Consider the following 19082-nt stretch of genomic DNA (forward strand, 5'->3'; position numbering starts at 1 on the left):
AATATCCATATTTGATCTCTTATATATATATTGGAGATTGGAGATGAGATTAAGTTCAAATGAAAACCTCTGTTAACATATGGTTAAATTATTGTGTACCGTTAATCTTGTAGATGCACCACTTTTTAGATCTCAGTAGCCCAATTTCACATCTCAATATTGCATAAGTGTTTACAAGTTTATTACAAGTTTACGCGTGAACCAGACATTGGAGATGATTCTATCTTTATTGCGTGAAGGATGACGTTCACGCAAGCATATTACAACAATTATGTTATATTTAGTGGATATTTATTTATTTGGTGATAAAAGATTAAAAGCTCAAAAGACGCTGCCGCTGTAACTCGATCTGAAGTCAAGTCACATCGACATCGCCCAGTGAGCAAAGTAGCAGTACAGAGAGAGAGAGAGAGAGAGGCAGTGGGGGTTTACCGGAGAATTCAAGCTGGCTTTCAGTCCGAAGCGAGCGATGGCGGAACTCCGCCACTCCAGCTCCATGGGTAACCGAGCGTCGCAGTCTCCCAGGAAGCGTGACGACGTCGGTTTCTCTCCCTCGTTGCCGGGAAGTCCCAACGCCGACGGAGACAACTACCGTGGCCGTCATCCGCGAGATCGCATCCGTTCCCTGTTATCCACCAATCTGCGGTCGATGTTCCCCTTGTTCGCCGACAGGTCTCACCTTCACAGTTCCAAGATCTTCTTTCTCTTCGGCGTCGTTATCGTCATCGCTGTAATGATTTCGGCCTTTTCAATTTTCAACAGATTGGTAAGCCATCCTCTATGGAAATAGATAAGTTAATTGCTATGCGATTAGTTACTAAGATGTTACAGCGTCTGAAATGATTGTCACTTCTAAAGCATTGAGGATTAATGGACTAATTAGAGATCAGAGTGAGATCATTATGATAACATTCAATTGTTCGGCTGCATATCGTTGATGATTTTGTGTGTGATCTTATGGAAATTTGTTGCCTCTTTTTGAAGTAACTTCGGCGTAGTGTTTTGTTTAAATGCTAGGTGCTGCTTTGTTTTTGCATTGACATTTGTAATTGAGTTGACAGAGTTGTCAAGTACGGTGCTAGGCTTTCTACAGTCATGTTTTGGTATCTTTTGTACTGTTTTCAGTGAATATTTTGAGGAATGCTTTTAAGGGAGTTTAATTTAGTTACTGATGATTACATTGGTGTTTAAAGTTGGTACTTTGGGGCTTGGGCTGTTTCCTATACGACTGAAGAAAAGTGAGTAATTTGACATAGTACTCAGATCTGCTCCAATCACAGTGGTTTAGTGGATTATTGCAGCTGCGTTGGTGAGGCTCAGTTGAGTTCAACTTTGACCCCACTTTCCCTGTCCCTCCTTTTTTTGTGCGCATAGTGAAGAGAACTGATGTATCTTTTAATTGAATTTTTATTTGCATCCCTAAAACTGAAAAATTGAGTAATTTGAAGACTAGGTGAATGTGAGGATGGTTATTATCTTCTGACCATCTAACTTTTGAACTCTACCTTCCTTTAAGATAACTCCAGGGATTTTTTTTAAAAATGAATTTCTAGTTTGCAATGATTGGAAGCTGCCTTATGCACCTAGGATCATATACCAATCTGTACATTTAAGTACCCTGGATTTGATTACCCCCTAGGTTTGGGCTTTTGTGCGAACCGTTTCAATTTAATCACCATTCACCTGATGAGGGTTCTTGATGGTAAACCTTGGTGCAGTGGATTATAGTATTAGTGGTTAGGCTTTATTTTACTTTATTTTGGTGCAACTTAGGCTTTCTTTTATACTTCTTTATATTGTTTGTCTAACTAGTTTTTCTAAATAAGAATATTTGAAGGTAGCATGACAATGGCATCCAAATTCCCATATTATAGCATATAAATTCCATAGAAGTTCTGAGATCATCTTACTATATTACTTATTATGTTCTTTTGTCTGTAGAATGCACCATATCTATGCTACAAGGAGGGCATAACTCTTCATTGCCCACGGGTAACTTCTTTATACACCATCATTGACATTGCTATCCCATTCATATTACTGTATTATTTTTCTTCTTATGTTCCTATATTTAAAATCTCCAGTGTTGTTAGGTTAAAGAGCCTCCTTCACTCTGGGAGAATCCTTATTCTGCCACGACCTCATGGAAGGCTTGTGCTGAAAGGCGAAAGGGTATAATTTCATGTGCCATTTGTGTTCTAATAGTACTTTATACTTTCTATTATTGCAAGTGAATGGATCAGGCTGTTAACTTTTTGTAATCCCCTTAGTCTAATTAATCAGCCTTATCGGCAAAGGCCTTAGTTGATAGGTAAGTTCAACATCTTTTCATATAATGCAGTGGAAAAAGGAGAAGACAAAAAGAAGTATATGACAATAAATCCATTGATCTGTTCCTATGCCCTGATTTGCTTTATACTATAACCAGAAGTAGTGAATTATATAGTAACAGCAATTCTTCCTGATGTTTTGCAGATCTTCCACCTATGAATGAAACAAATGGATACATATTTATTCATGCTGAGGGGGGTCTAAACCAGCAAAGAATTGCTGTATGTTTTTTCCTTTCAGACATTGTCTTATCTTGCAAGTGTATTGTCAGACGTGACTAGTTTTTGTGTCATCAACCAATCCTCTAACCTGTCATGTTCTTGTGTGTAGATCTGCAATGCTGTTGCAGTGGCCAAAATAATGAATGCCACTCTTATTTTACCTGTGTTAAAACAAGATCAAATATGGAAAGACCAAACGTGAGTGACACTTGACTATGCAATATGTTCCAGTTATGTTAGAATGATTTAATTGCAGTTTGTTCCAGTTATGTTAGAATGATTTAATTGCAGTAAAGGTTGTCACTTTTGCCAGTAATGGAAATATAGTACATGTTGCATACTTATTTTTCTCTACTTCCTATCTTTGCCTTTGTCTATAATACCTTGGTTCCACACTTCCACTCTTTGTAAATAAGCAAGTTAGGTAATTATATAAATCATAAAATTAAGGCTAGTAAGCTAGTTGGATAAGGTGGAGTAGTATGAGTAGAATTTTATATGATCTTAAAGTCCTAGTAAAGTTTAAACACTAATTTTTGTGAATATTTATGTGGATAATAATACTTTGTGGTAATGAGTGTTTAGTATGAAATCAAAATTCCTTAAGGCCGCCGTTTAGCTGTGTATGGATAAAACAAAGTACCACATCAAAAATGCTGTCATCAGAATAACGCACTTTTTGTGCCAGTTGAGGACAAATTGGGAGAGGCTGGACATACTTAACTTAGGCCAACCATAAGAGTAGTAATAGGGGAATGAAGATAAAGAGGAAGTGGTAAACTGAAACCTTCTCAGTTCAAAGTTATCAAGATGCATTTACTAAGCTTAACGGCTTATGACAGGTTTAGCAATCAATTAGAAACATGGAATTTATGTAATGGACTCCAACTAGACTATGACTAAGGCTCAATTAATTTGACTTCAAATATTTTTTTTTATTTTTTATTTTTATCTATGCTTTGCTTTTTTTATTTTTTTATTTTTTTTTATCTATGCTTTGCTCTATAGTGAAGATTAATAGTCTTTCTGATGAGCTAAAAATGTGTGCAGGAAATTTGAAGACATATTTGATGTTGATCATTTTATTGACTATTTGAAGGATGATGTTCGAATTGTTCGTGATATACCTGAATGGTTTACTGACAAATCAGAGCTTTTCACAAGCATAAGGTTAGGTGTTGCCATTTAATGTCTTACATATACATGTTAGCAGTTGTTGGATAGTTGACAATTTTTAACATAAATGTCCTGGTTAGCACTGAGAGCTCCTTAAATTCACTTTTTATCAATCTTCATTTGAAAGCATCCCTTTCAGTATATTAGCATTAAGGAAGGGGGGTAAACATTGAAATTTAAAGATTCTGTATATTTTTAGTGATCACTTGAAACATTCTCTTATTTAGCAAATGAAGCACACATTAGGCTATGGTTCTAGAACAATTGTATTTTTTGGGTTTATCTTTTCTATTATCATTAGTTTGTTTTGAACTTGCATTTGGCACATGCTTTTCTAGTACTTATTTATCATGCTCTCCAGACGAACGGTCAAGAACATTCCAAAGTATGCTTCAGCAGAGTTTTATATAGATAATGTTTTGCCACGAATCAAGGAGAAGAAGATAATGGCCTTGAAACCATTTGTTGATCGACTTGGGTAAGTAAGTTTCCAAATAGATTTATTTCTTTTGTTGGCCTAACTAGTACCCACGGAGAGAGTTCAATATGAATAATAATTCTCTATGTTGTTCAGGTATGATAACGTTCCTTCTGAGATAAACAGGTTGAGGTGCAGGGTGAACTATCATGCTTTAAAATTTCTTCCAGAGATCGAACAAATGGCAGATCTACTAGTCTCAAGGATGAGAAACCGTACTGGTAGTTCAAATCCCTTCATGTAAGCTATATCTTCAGAGAAGGCATTCTTAACAATGGTTTAGTGTTCTATATTTATCTTTTTTATTCAATAAGTGATAAGTAAAGTTGTACCTTAAACAGGGCCCTTCATTTAAGGTTTGAGAAGGGGATGGTGGGATTGTCTTTCTGCGATTTTGTGGGGACCAGGTTGGAAAAGACTCTAATGGCTGCATACAGAAAGAAAGAATGGCCACGGCGGTTCAAGGTTATAAAGATTACAATCAATGTTCTTTCATAAGATCTGAGCTGATCTGAATTCCTGACAGCTTTTTGTTTCTGGATTTTGCACGTATAGGATGGTTCACATTTGTGGCCATTGGCCCTGCAGAAGCGGAAGGAAGGCCGGTGCCCTCTTGAGCCTGCTGAAGTGGCAGTATTGCTTAGGGCAATGGGTTATCCTAAAGAAACTCAAATATATGTTGCTTCTGGGCAGGTCTATGGTGGACAGAACCGGATGGCTCCACTTAGGAACATGTTCCCTAATCTTGTAAGTTACTTCTTCAATCTTGTAGTTAAATTTATGAGGCTCTTTCATGCCCTTTTGCACTACAAGCGATAGATGAAGCTTGTCTGGAGTGATGCTAATTACAGCGCTTTTTGGTTTTGTACTTTGAATCATATTGTCAAGTATCACTATTGGAAATCACTAAATTGTGGTGCCAATAAGATGATTTGACCTTTGGCATCTTTAAATTATCTACTGATTCTCTTGGAAGTTTCTTATAAAAGCCAAAGTTGTTGCTCAATAATTGATTTTGACAAAGTTCACTGATCATTACTTATCTTGAATACTATAGACATTTTTATTTTGACAAAGTTCTAATCATTCATTTTGTGACAGCGAAACTGTGAAACTATGCGCAATGTTCACCCATCATTACTTGAATAGTAGTGTAGATAACATTTCCATTTAAATTCTTCAGTTGTCATCATGATGAATTGTATTTAACAGGTTACAAAGGAGGAATTGGCAAGAAAGGAGGAATTGGATGAGTTCAGGAAGCATGTAACAAGTTTGGCAGCCCTTGACTTCCTTGTTTGTTTGAAATCTGATGTTTTTGTAATGACACATGGAGGAAACTTTGCTAAATTGATAATTGGGTATAGAAGGTACATGGGTCACCGCCAGAAATCTATAAAACCGGACAAGGGTCTCATGTCCAAATCCTTAGGAGATCCATACATGGGCTGGGCTTCCTTCAAGGATGATGTTGTCATTACCCACCAGACAAGGACTGGTTTACCTGAAGAAACATTCCCGAACTATGACATCTGGGAGAACCCTTTAACTCCTTGCATGTGTAAAGCCTGACTACATTAGTCGGTAAAGGTGAATATCCTTTAACTCTCTTTTGGAAGAGTATTCTTTTCAGAAAACATTTTGCTTAAGCAATCGGCAGTTCTATAGTGTTAGCATTGTCAAAAGGTGCAAGGAGAGCAGCACTTTGTGACAGAGAACTTCCTCCCAGCATAATCTGAGATGGACATGGCAATCTGAATGATGTGAGAGCTGCAAGTAGGTGAAGTACACCTTGCATATGTGGAGCGGCCTATGATTTTAACCCGTGTTGTGATTCTTCTCCTAGCCTCTATGAGGACTTGCAGTTTTGTATGTTGGAGGTTAGATTCTTTTTCGATTGTTTCACGATAATGTGTAAATTACAACACTGCTAAGCAGCATTGTGTATGATGTTTTCTTGATTAGAAGTATAACCTAATCTAAATATACTCATCTACCTGACATACATAAATTGGCTAAGAAGCATGATGTGTGATGTTTCTTGGCCTCGAGAAATTTGCTGCTACAGTCGGGCTGAAGCTATGCTCTGTATGAGATCTGATGATTCTGTTTGAGGCTTGATTGTTTCGCTTTTAGGTTTATTGGCTTGTTTAAGCGGTGTTGATAATAAAGAGGGGTGCTTGGCAAATAGTTGTTAGTTGATTGAGCTAGTGGGTTTTATTAGTTGATAGTATTAGTTGATTGTAGGGAGATGTTAGGTAAATTAGCTGTTAGCCGATAGTTGATTACATTAAAGTTATTTTGAATAACTTTTTGAATTTTAGCATTTTGAAGTAATAAGTTGTTACAAAAACCTGATTAATTAAACATTCATTTGATTGTTTAATAAGTCAAATAACTAATAATAGTTAAACAAGTTAAAATTGGTTAATAAGTTAACTATGTTACCAAATTGAGTCAAAATATAAAAAATAACAACCATTTAGACATACTAAATGTTAAATTTTTAGTTGAAATATAACATACTCCGTATTTTTTAATTAAAGAGTTATGTACTCTGTATTTGAATTTTTATGCTATTTACATTTTATTGTATTATTTTTTAAAGTTTTAGTTAACTGATACAAACCTCATGCATAGGAGATCACCCCAAAAAATAACTTTTAGCAGTCTCTTACTCCTTTAGAACGCAATCTTTGGGTAGAAAAAGAGATAAATAAACATTCTAAAAAGTCTAGTAAAAAAACTTTCTAAAAATTTAAAACTTTTTAAAAAAATAATAAAGAAAGCAATAAGATAACAACTTAAAATAAAAAATAAATTTCCAAATCTAAGTATTTTTTTTTTTTTTTGACAATCTAAGTAGGTTCTTAATGGATCTTGTGTGCTTGTTCATATCATTTTCCCTTTCTTGAAAAGGGTTCGTCATTAAATATGCACCTTCAGACAAGAATTCAAAAGGACGGCTCCCTATTCTCTATCCACTTTACGTCTTTAGTGTCAATATATTTGTTCAAGGGATCATCATTAACAAATTAAACTCTCTTAAGCTCAAATTCATCACTGTATATTCTAAAGCTTCACATTCATCCATTGAGAGCACTATGTCTCCCTCTTCCTCAACATCTTTCTCAACCAACAAATCCAACAAAAGCTCTTTATCAATCATAATAGTTAAGATAATGTTCTAGACTTTGATTACTTTCTCTGGCTATCTTCTTCTTCTTCTTCTTGGATTGCCACCACTTTATTTAAAGGCTCATCTTTATCAATGATCACATGACTATGTTGCCTTGGCTTTCCCTATATCACTGTTTCCTTCCTTAGGATGTGATATGAGCCCACCCACAGGGAAACCAAATTCGCAATGATATGAATCCCTATAGGAATGCTAGGGAAACTAAATTTGCAATAATATGAACCATCCACACAATGCGAATGGTAAAGAGTCTAGTTGACAAACGAATTCAAAGATAAATTATTAGGATGTGCAACAAGCCACAACTCTCCACTGCTTGAGAAAAACCCTAGAGCAAACTCTCAGGATGTAAGTGCTAACCACTCTCCTCAGACTAAAAAGTCATATCATTGAAATTGCGCCTTCAGGGATAATAGAAAGTTTCAAGCTTCCCTTCTACTTCTTTTAGGGAAACCATATAGTAGCAACTCAAACACCAATGTTGAAACTTGGGAAGAGTAATCATAAGGTCTATGTGATTCTTGGAGAAACAGATTAAACTAGCCATGTTATTCTTCTTCTAAAACAAAGCTAAACCACCACTTAAACCAACCATCTCTACATAAAGCAAGCCTTCGTAGCCCAACTTAATGTAACACAGAGCCGTTTTGCATGTGGATGATTCACCTTAGTCTCCATCAAAAAAATTAAATCGGATTTCTTACTAGACACGAGGTCTTATACCTCACGAACTGTATGTGGATTACCCAAACCACAACAGTTCCAGTTATGGGTGCTCATTGGGAATGGCGGGTTTGAACAACAAAGCCCTCAAAAAGTAAGTTTTCAGGGTCTCACCCATGACAACATCATCCCCATATGATCCCCTCACATCCTCCCTCACCCTCTTCGATCTTACCACCACCAGTCCACCACCCCTCTCCTTCCTAGGTTCACACTTGCCTCGCCCTCATCCCCTTCTGCCCCCTAAACCTCAACCTTTAGTTTGGTCATCCACTCATCCCTCTGCTCCTAGATCCCCTCTCCTTGAAGGATCACCAACAAGCCATGGTGCCCCCACGGATTGCAACCCCCTACCCAAACCCGCATGCAACCACCCCCCATATGGGTACGTATGTAAAAGATTCTCCATTCTTGCCTTTTTACAAAAACAGTCAATGTGTCTTAAGATACCACAAAAGAAACAAAAGTTGTGAAAATGTTCGTATTTGAAATTCACCCATGTCCACGACTGTCTCTCTTAACTAATTTCATGCGTATCTTTAAGGGTTTCCTAACATCCAATTGTACTCTGACCCGAAAAGAACTTTTCCGTGAACTCCCAACATTGACCTTTTCTATGAGGTCCCAACGTTGACCTTATCCAAGGATATTAAAGTCCCAACTAGACGTGACCGCGGTTCGGTTCCGGTTCCGAACCGCCGGTTCACGGTTCTTGGTTTCATTAAACTGGAACCGGAACCTTATATTAAGGTTCCGGTTCCGGTTCCTAGAACCGGCGGTTCCGGTTCGAACCGCCGGTTCTAACCGGGATTTTTATTTTTATTTATTTTTTTTTTTGTAAATTTGTAGTATTAATTATTAAATATTAATGTATTATGACTATTATGAAACTTGTAACATAATTGTGTATTTGTATGGCCAAGTAATGAAGTAGGCAAGTAGTAATTAGTAAGTATACAACATACAATGATACAATTGATATAAGATTATAAGTAAGTTCAATAATTGGATTTTATTTCAAATCAGTGAAAAGAATACATTACATTGGTTACAAAATTCAAATCTCATATATTATTGAGTATTGACTACTCAATTCTTAAAATCTAGAATACATTGGTTATAATAATACATTGATTTTCTCTAAACTTTAATGATAAACAAAAAAATAATAATAATAATTTTGGGCTTGCACTTAATTTTACCAAGATTAAGTTGCCTACGTATCTTATTGAAAGTTCAATAAGAATCAAAGCCTACGTAGTTCTTTTACCTTTTTTTTTGGAATTAGGACTTTAGGAGTCGGTTTGTTCCCCTTCGGTTGCAGTAGTGGTTGCATCATCGGAAAAGAAATCGTTGATGATGCCTGACTTATCATTCTCTTGTTCTCTAATTTTTGCCAATCCCCAATCGGATGTGCAAACTTGAATTTCAATTGACTGTGGCGTCATTCTTGAACGAGTCTCGTCCAACATGTTTCCACCTACACTAAATTCCTGTTCAACTGCTACTGTAGAAGCAGGAGTTCCAAAAATTTGTTTTGCAATAATAGATAAAATAGGAAAAATTTTTTCGTGGTCTTTCCACCACTGCAAAACATCAAGATTATTATCATCATTATCTAAAAATACAAACTCAGTATTTAAATATATCTCTGCCTCGGATAATGCTGTAGATGATGAACAAACACCTGCAAAAAAAAAGGGTGAAAGACATGTTGAATTGTTGAGTAGACAAGACTCAAGTGAGTCTTTGAATTTTCAAAGACTCACTTGAGTCTTTGTACTGGCTACTGCCAATGTGCAGTAGCCAGTAAGGCTACTGCCAGTCGGCAGTAGCATTAATAATGCTACTGCCGACTGGCAGTAGCCCAGTAGGCCACACCAGGCGTGGCCTACATGTATTTATTTTTTTTTTTTATTAATTACGGTTCTGGAACCGGAACCGTCCGGTTCCGGTTCGGAAACCGGCGGTTCCGGTTCCAGAATCGCCGGAACCTTAACCGGAACCGTATAGGTTCCGGTTAAGGACCGGAACCGGAACCGACCGTACGGTTCCGATTTCGGTTCCGGTTGCTACAGTACCGGCCGGTTCGAACCGGCCCGTGGTCACCCCTAGTCCCAACAAAGTTTCCCACCTATTTTAGCACAAGTCTAGTAGACTAGTTATATATATATATATATATATATATATAGACACACACACACACGGAGTAATAAATTATTGATCAATTATGAAAATATTCCGTCTGTGAAGAATTTGAATAATAGTTTTACATTGTTGTCTTATTTATGGGAGTAGTGCTAATAGAAGTTTTTAAACTTCTTGTAACCTCCCTAAGTTCCATGTCTTAGGATGAAGTTAATATCAAAATTATTGTCTTTTTTTAGATATACAATATAAAATAAAAAAATTCTAAGACAAATTCCTAACTCTTTCTTCTCTTTTTGAATTACCCTTGTAGCAACTTGAGTCTTTTGTTCAACTTATTGTATCTCACAAGTTTTATTTTAGACCTAGGTTGCTCATACAATATGATAAAAACTTGAAAGAAAGTGTATCTAATACACACTTGAAGTATTACAATCTCGCATTTTCCTATGTTTTGTTGCACCCAAATACCATATCTTTCCAACATCCACTATTTCCTAAGATGTTAGAGTCACAACTTAAGCTATGGTGATCGCCTAAGCTTTGATGCCATAACAAAATAACCACAAAATTGATGGAAAATAGAGAAAACTAGAAAATCCTTAGCCAAGTTGAATGGACAATTGACTTGATAACCATAATGTTTAACGTTTGACTCCTTGTTGGAGTAGTCTGTTGGCCTTCTTGATTGCCAAAGCATTGATGCTATAACAAAATAACCACAAAATTGATGAAAAATAGAGAAAACTAGAAAACTCCCAACCAAGTTGGATGGACGGTTGACTTGGTAATCACAATGTTCCAAGTTTGACTCTTTATCGGAGCTATCTATTGACGATTTGAGCCGGTCAGTTATGGACAATCTAGATTAGTTTACCTCCTTGTGGTCCTTTCCCTGCTAATATCATAAAGTGACCGGGCTTACAAAGGAGGGAGTTATTTAGAGCATCCACATTAGATGATTTTTGGGTGATTTTTTGTGGTGCCAAATGTGAGGTGGAAGCCCCATAAAAAAAAAAAGAAAAAAAGCTCTTGGTGTGTGTGTGTGGCGCACGAGTGTGTGCACTCCACACACCAGCTGGGCATGTTAACCAGCATTTTTTTTTTACTTAACTTTTCTGATAATTTTTTTCCCTTCCTCCTCTCCTACTTGACACCTAAAAATTTGTGGAAAAATTATACTAAGAGCATCCTTATCAATGGAGTTTATTCGCGGTTTTTGAGGAGTTTTTGTAAGTGTGATTAGGAAAGAGAAGATGGGAGGGAGGAAAAAAAATAAATTAAATATAAATTTTTTTTTTAAAAATAAAAATAACAGAAAGTCAGGCGTGCCCGACGCGCCCGCTACTGGGCGCCTACTTTGGCCTCCACGCACATTTCTTGCGATTGATTTTGGACTGCATGCAGGATTTTACTATGCCAATAACTCCACTCTGCAGAAGCTTCAATTTCACTCTCTTTCCATTTCTCTTTCTTGCCATGTGTAATATCTCCTGACATAAACTCAATATTATCTCTTTCCATTTCTCTTTCTTGCCATGTGTAATATCTCCTGACATAAACTCAATATTATCCCCTAGTAGGGATGCTCTAAACGCATTAGGTGATTACTTTCCACGTGGTCAGCTGAGCTGGCATCACCATATCCTTCAGCATTCATTGCTAGTTTGCTACATAATTACCATTTTGTCACGTACTTAATATTCCTAATGGGTTAAGCTTGGTAGCCTTGAGAGAAAATAGAAATTGACATAATCTCAATAATTATATTAAATAATAGATACATTCCAAATATCATCTATACCACATCACTATACTTCTTGCTCTCATAAAGTATGGTTACATAGATGCTTCAATTCCAATAACATAGGCAAGAAGCAGAATTTTCTTTTCCATCATCTCCATATATGCTATGCTTTAAGTTCATTGATTTCAAATCAAAACTACTATATATTCATCACCTAGGGTAGAAAGAGCTGTGAAACATGCTGGCAATTGAAGCGGAATCACCTTCTCTGAGAGGGAATGTGGGACTATCCCAATCACTGTTTAATTGCATGATTTTGTCATTTATGAAGGGAGGATTAGTGGGCAAAGGCAACTCTTCTTCCTTCTTCAAAAGCATTTGTAATGCCTTGGACATGGGTGGCCTTAGTGATGCCACCTCTTGGGTACACAATAGCCCTATATGAACTGCCCTTAGAGCTTCATTCTTAACATCTATATTGCGGTAGTTATTAAGGATTAGGTTTGGGTCAAACAACTCATCCACTCTCTCTTCTTGGAAATGCTTCCATACCTATAATAAGTCATGGAAATATATGTTAAACCTTAGCTTATTCATTAATCCTTTCAAAGTTTAGCTAGAAAGAAATTAATCTTGCCCCAAAAGAGGGCAAAAGAATCCCAACGCCAAGGGCCAGACAGAGCATTTGGGGCAAACTTTTTTGTGGACCATAAATACAAGATACATTTTTAAGATACTAAAAGTACATTACTTGTATATTGTATATTATTTGACAGTATACAAAATAATATACTTTCAATATTCAAATAATGTACATTTCATAAATACAAGGTATATTTTTAATATACTAAAAGTATATAATTTGTGTACTGAATGTACATTATTTGATAGTATACAAACTACTATATTGTCAGTACTCAAATAATAATGTACGTTTCATGAATAGAATGTATATTTTTAATATACAAAAAGTATATTATTTGTGTATTGAATGTATATTATTTGGTAGTATACAAAATAATGTACTTTCAGACTTATTGGTCACCACAATTGTGTAGACTATGGTCCATAGAATAAACAACATTTGGGAGGATGTAAAAATGCCCGAGCACACAAGGGATCTACCCACTTTAGGGATAATCCCCACACTGTTTCAAACCTTGATTCTTGTCCTAAATACTGCCTACTGAACCAGTAAGCTAAGCTCGTGTAGACAAAAAGCAATTAATCTAGCTACATGTATGGTGTTGAAACTTACTATATTCACCAAACTGTCCGTGTATTCTGTATTTCTGCTCATGTTGTTTTGCTTCCCTGTTACAATTTCTAACAATAATACTCCGAAGCTGTAAACGTCTACCTTCTCAGATAATTGTCCGTGTACTAGATACTCTGGAGGCAGATAACCCCTGTAAAATAACGTTAAGTAAGAAAATTAGCCATCGCTTTGAAGCGAGCTGAAATGTTATGTTTCGAAATAGTAGTACTAGTTACCCACAATGTTCCTGCAACAGCAGTGCTTATATGACTTTTATCTTCTTCAAAAGATCTCGCTAACCCAAAATCTGCAATTTTAGGACGAAACCTCGAGTCCAACAAGATATTGCTGGCCTTGATATCTCTATGAATAATGCGTGTACTCGAGTTTTCATGGAGGTGCACCAAGCCTTCTGCTGTCCCTAACATTATGTTGAGTCTCTTTTCCCAATTTAACTCTTTGGCTTTGTTTTCATCTGCCAAATGTGATAACAAAGCATGTTCATATCTCAATTGCTTACACTAACAAGCATATATATAATATAATCATGCAAAATTCAACATTATTAACTCACCGAAAATGAATCGATCAAGACTTAGATTTGGCAGAAATTCATACACAAGAAGGCTTTCGGGTCCGGAACAACTACAACCCAATAGCCTTATCAGATTCTTGTGCTCTACACTACTAATGATATTAACTTCATTGTAGAAATCCGATGCTCGATGTTTGTAGTTTAAAATTAGCCTTTTGACCGCAATCTCTCTTCCATCTGCCAAAACCCCCTACAATCAAATGGTGTCATTTAAAATCACTAAGAAATAAGAGCCTACAATATGATCTATTTGTGATTGAGTGTGTACAAGATCGAAACAAAACCTTGTAAACACTACCAAATCCCCCTTGCCCGAGTTTGTTGGCTTCATTAAACGATTCGGTGGCTTTCTCGAGTGTGGAATATTTGAAGCTCAAACTAATGTCATGAAGGGTATTCACTAGATTCTCAGCATCATTTGAACCTAATGCAAGAAGTACAAGAATAAGAATTGCCAACAAACACTTCAATTCAAGGACCATATGTGTATTTAGGAATCTGCATTAAGTACTCATTTCTTACCTCTTCTTTTAATCGCTATTCTTCTTCGTTTCCAGATATAAAAACCAATGACTAATGCCAAAACCAAAACGACTACAGAACTAACAGTTGTCACTACAATGACTACTACATTTCCTGCAAATAAATTAGCCATGACTCTTAATCAGACTGATTTTAAGAAACACTACTAAAATATAATGTTGATAAACCGAACAGCTTGGGAACGCACAATAATCTTACCTCTTCCTGATGAATCTTCTTTAGTAGGAATAGGATTAAGAAAGTCATGGTCAGAGTACCTCATGAAGCATCCGGTGTACAGTGCACGACCCTCAGACCAAGGCAAGCATTTCAACATGGAATTAGACGCATTTTCCAAACACGTTTTGCAAGCACTAGCATTTAGAGTCTTCCAACAATTGGCTAAAACATAAGCAGAAGACTCGTTTTGCGCCTCAGAAACCGGCATTTCAACACGTGCATAGCCATTACTATTGGGGGCGTTTGAAACCGCCTGCAACACAGCCCTTTTTGCGGTCTCTTGGAACAACAAATCCTTTCTCGTGTCGTTGCCACAGACATCCATGTCCTCTGCTCCTAAAACCTCTTGAAAGAAGCTGTAATTCTCGCCACGCATGAAGCAACCGTCGAGATAAATTCTGCCGCCATTATAAGGGAAACACTGGCCTATTAAAGTTCGGGCTTCGGTGAAACACTCCACACAGTCGAGTGAAGAAAGATCGCCATAGCATTGCGCTAGTTCATAGTTAGAATCAGGCCCTGTGCCGGCTGAAGAAATGCCCCATCCTTGAGTTCCGATTTGCTGGTTTACGTTGTCTGTTGCTGCGACGAAAGTTTGGATGTAAGCTGTGGTGTTATTCATAAGTTGATTTCCACAAATTCTTTTGATGGTATCAGATCTTGATGCACCATTGGATACTGGTATAAACAGTGTTATCATCACAAGTACTTTTAAAGCAACATATGACATGGGAGCAGAAAGGACTATCTCCTTCATGCTCTCAAATTGTTCTTTTCATCCCAAACCTGTTCAACATTTGAAAAACAAGAAAAGAATTAAAAAGAGCAATCAAGATTTTTTTACCACTACGCCAAAAGCTATAGCTCGCGAAGACCTGCCAGTCTTAACTGCAAAGTTTTTTATGATAAGTGCTTATCACTACGCCAAAAGCTATAGCTTGCGAAGGCAAGTGCACCTGCCAATCTTATATGCACAATTTTTTAAGGATCTAGTCTTTATTACTACGCAAAAAACTATAGCTCATAGCGAAAACACAACTTTATTTCCTTATATATCGCCACATTTTCGAGAGACAGGGTGCTGGACTTAGCCCTTCATGGGCATTCGCCCAACAATCCCCTAGTCACCAATTGCTGGACTTGGCCCTTCAACGGCCTCCGCCCAACAAGATTTATATTGTGAACCAGTCTAGAGTTTGAGAATATATAATAAAGGAAAATGCTTCTTATCCCTCCTGAATTTCCCCCTCCTGATGTGGCTTCCACTCATTGGGTACCATGAGTTGCCAACCCACCACTAATTAAAAAAAAAATTAGTAACCAATTAATTAATGACACATCATGATTCATGAGGGATAGATTGGAGGGAAAAATAGGAGGGGTATCTAGCATTACTCTATCAATTAACATATTATGTGTCTTCGTTAATAAATAATGTGTCTGTAAATTGAAGACACATAATTTATTAACTACAAACACATAATATTTTAATTGCATATACATAATATGTTAACTGCATATTATGTGTCTGCAGTTAATATATTATGTGCCTTCAATTTATTTACATGCACATAATCTATTAAAGGCAGACACATAATTTGTCAGACTAACTCGATTAGGGTTGCCCCACTTGCTAAAATTGCACTGTAGTTACTCTTGTTATCTCAATAATCCAATGATATTTCCATTTAAATTAGAGTCATATTACATTAGATTCTACTAAAATCATTAGCTAATATTTATTTATTTTTAACATATTATTATTGTATTCAATTTTTATTTTTTTTTTCCATTTGATTAATTTTGAAATATTTATTAACTCACTTTCAGTGTAATCAATTTATAATCAATAAAAATAACAATTTTTTTAGTTTTAATTTTAAGCCTTATACATAATACTACACCATGCATGTTAGAAAGTATATATATTAAACGGTATTTTAATAGGGACATTATACACATAAATTGACAATTTTAAAACTATAAGATACAAAACACGCCTCAATTTTAAAACTATAAGATACAAAACACGCTTGAAATATATGCAAATATAAAAATACAAGAGTATATTTGTAATTCTTTTCTTAAAATGTACAAATATTGATTGTTTACTAATTTAATAATTAAAAGCAATATACTATAGAGATATATAGTATATCAATCACTGATATTTTGGTTAGGTGGGGCATTCTAGAATTAGCAAATTTCTTGAGTCCAAAGCCAATGTCAATGATGACATCAACAGTAATAACTGATATAATACCAAAAGGCCAATTATAATATACCAATTACTATAAGTCTGTAACCAATCAATATTGCGTGGTTGTGTGGACCACGGTCTAAAAACACATAAAGTACCTTCTAACTCATAAAATACATTATTGTAACACATAAAATACATTATCTTACCTCATAAATTTCATTATTCTATCACATAAAGTACATTATACATTATTTACTCATAAAATACATTATTTTTTTTTGGAGAACCTCATAAAATACATTATTCTAACACATACAATTCATTATTCTAACTCATAAAATACATTATTCTAACACATACAATTCATTATTCTAACTCATACAATACATTATCTTACCCCTAAAATCTTCATTATTCTAAACGATATCGTTTTAGACTGTGGTCCACACAATAATTTGCCGTCCGTAACTTATAAAGGTAAATTTGATTTTTTCTTTCTCTATTTGAAAAGCCTATTTATTAGAAAGTCAAAATTTTACAGCTAATTGCAACTTTAGGAAAACTTTTCTAATTCGAGTTGGGATTGGATTTTCCATGTAATAATGTAATGTGTTGGTCCCTTTTTTAGAAAGCTATTTTAGAAATTTGCGGGTGTCAGATTTGACCAAAACCCTAAATTGACGAATTATAAAACAAAATCAAGGGCTGATTCAAAGAAAAGGAAACGAAATATTTTAAAATTTTACTGTACCTATAATTATAGCTGTATTTTTACTTTTTAAAAAACAATTTTTTTTATTAAAGTTGTTTTTTTTCTAACGAAGAGTAAAGCACAATTATATTTATATTTATATATATAATTATTTTGGAAAAATATATATAACAAATACTATAGTAAAATTTAAGTTTCATTTAAAAACAAAGACAAATAGACATAAATAATAAATAAATCAAATAAGTTATTTCGAAAATTTTCAATTTACAAAAATTTAGGAAATTAGTATTGTTGCTATAATGTTTTTTAGTCCTCCAATAATACGCTGTGTTTTGGTTCACTAAAGCACTACAATTTTAATGTTTTCCCCAAAAAAAAAAGAAATTAAAAAAAATTACAAATTTTCAATGAGATTCAACAGCCAATTAAATATATATCGCAGAATCTGCAGAGCTTGAAATAGAATCTTCAATTCTTTTATGTTTTTAATTAATGCAACAAAGACGTGAAAAATCGAAATCGAGAGCGATATGATTTAAGAAGAAACTCAGTGAAGATATGCGGCAAAAGAAAAGAAGACGGAGATTACTAGGGTATATAACACACCTCTTTCACGGATTTGCCGAAATTCATTCAGGTTCAGATTATCCGATGAAGATCCTTAATTATTGCTTCAATTCTTTTCGCCCCGCCCGCGGCTATACATATCAAAGAGGGCAGCACAGCAGAGTATTTGAAGGAACGAAAGAATAGAGAAAACATATGTATGAATGGAAGAAGCTACAATCAATACGCAATGATGGTCGACTCGACTGGTAAAGTGGTAAGTCAAGTCGAAGAAAATAAAATAATCCCGTTTTTTTTTTTCTCTCTCTCTTGGGTGTGGAAATAAGAAAATATCTTAGCTTTTAGGGTGTATTTTATTAGGACTCTAGGTTGAGTCACAGTATAATTCTCTGTCTCAGTAGATTTATGATTCCTTTGGTATATATATTTGTGTAATCTGTACAGTTTATGATTAAACACTTAATACAATATTGCAGCTTTCATCTATTTTATCAAGGCTTTTATAAATTTTCAAAAACTTTAATAAAAGTCGGGAGGTATTCAATCTAGATTTTTCAAAACTCTTTGTAAGTCTTTGATTCATATTTTTATGGGATGGTTAGTTGGAGGGAATTATAATTTTACGGAATTGAAATTAACTCATTTTTATGGAATTAGTGGTCTTCCTTGGTATTTCAATTTAATGAATTTTAAAAAGGAAAAAAATAACTTTGAGACAAAATTACCTCTCTATTTTTTGAACCATGTTTAACATTTCATTTCATTATTATAGCGGGCCTTCTTCTGCTCTGAACATCAAACATCAATTAGACAAATCTCAATTAAATATGTTTTTTCAAAACTCCCTTATTTATTTTATTTCTTTCGTTATGCAGTTCCATTTTTAGTCCATTTTTGTTAGAGTTTATTTACAGAGTTAATTTCATTTTTGGTCCTAGATTTATATGTGACAATCCACT

The 19082-nt window shown here is 35.1% G+C and overlaps 2 protein-coding genes across 4 annotated transcripts; one reads left to right on the forward strand and one right to left on the reverse strand.

Moving 5' to 3' along the window:
* The first annotated feature begins 220 nt into the window (after nt 1-220).
* Nucleotides 221-6394, forward strand: LOC116032481 (protein PECTIC ARABINOGALACTAN SYNTHESIS-RELATED-like). Of its 2 annotated transcripts, XM_031275071.1 has the most exons (12): nt 221-766; nt 1942-1992; nt 2094-2172; nt 2476-2552; nt 2662-2750; nt 3603-3722; nt 4090-4206; nt 4303-4446; nt 4548-4671; nt 4762-4953; nt 5419-5796; nt 5867-6394. In XM_031275071.1, the coding sequence occupies exons 1-11, from the start codon at nt 470-472 to the stop codon at nt 5776-5778; spliced, it is 1650 nt and encodes a 549-aa protein (XP_031130931.1). In that variant the 5' UTR covers nt 221-469; the 3' UTR covers nt 5779-5796; nt 5867-6394. The 2 variants fall into 2 exon arrangements, with proteins under 2 accessions (XP_031130931.1, XP_031130930.1); XM_031275070.1 differs by having other exon boundaries at nt 222-766; nt 5419-6394.
* A 5628-nt stretch (nt 6395-12022) lies between these two features.
* Nucleotides 12023-18408, reverse strand: LOC116032568 (cysteine-rich receptor-like protein kinase 2). 2 transcript variants are annotated; one of them, XM_031275200.1, is made up of 8 exons: nt 18163-18408; nt 14618-15424; nt 14399-14512; nt 14175-14300; nt 13856-14053; nt 13522-13756; nt 13282-13432; nt 12023-12575 (listed from the first exon to the last, which is right to left on the reverse strand). In XM_031275200.1, exons 2-8 carry the CDS (start codon nt 15393-15395, stop codon nt 12234-12236), a joined length of 1944 nt encoding a protein of 647 aa, XP_031131060.1. In that variant the 5' UTR covers nt 15396-15424; nt 18163-18408; the 3' UTR covers nt 12023-12233. The 2 variants fall into 2 exon arrangements, with proteins under 2 accessions (XP_031131060.1, XP_031131059.1); XM_031275199.1 differs by having other exon boundaries at nt 13856-14066; nt 14161-14300; nt 18163-18406.
* Nucleotides 18409-19082: the final 674 nt, after the last annotated feature.

Source organism: Ipomoea triloba, chromosome 10 (assembly GCF_003576645.1).
Source record: "Ipomoea triloba cultivar NCNSP0323 chromosome 10, ASM357664v1".
Taxonomy (NCBI): Eukaryota; Viridiplantae; Streptophyta; class Magnoliopsida; order Solanales; family Convolvulaceae; genus Ipomoea; species Ipomoea triloba.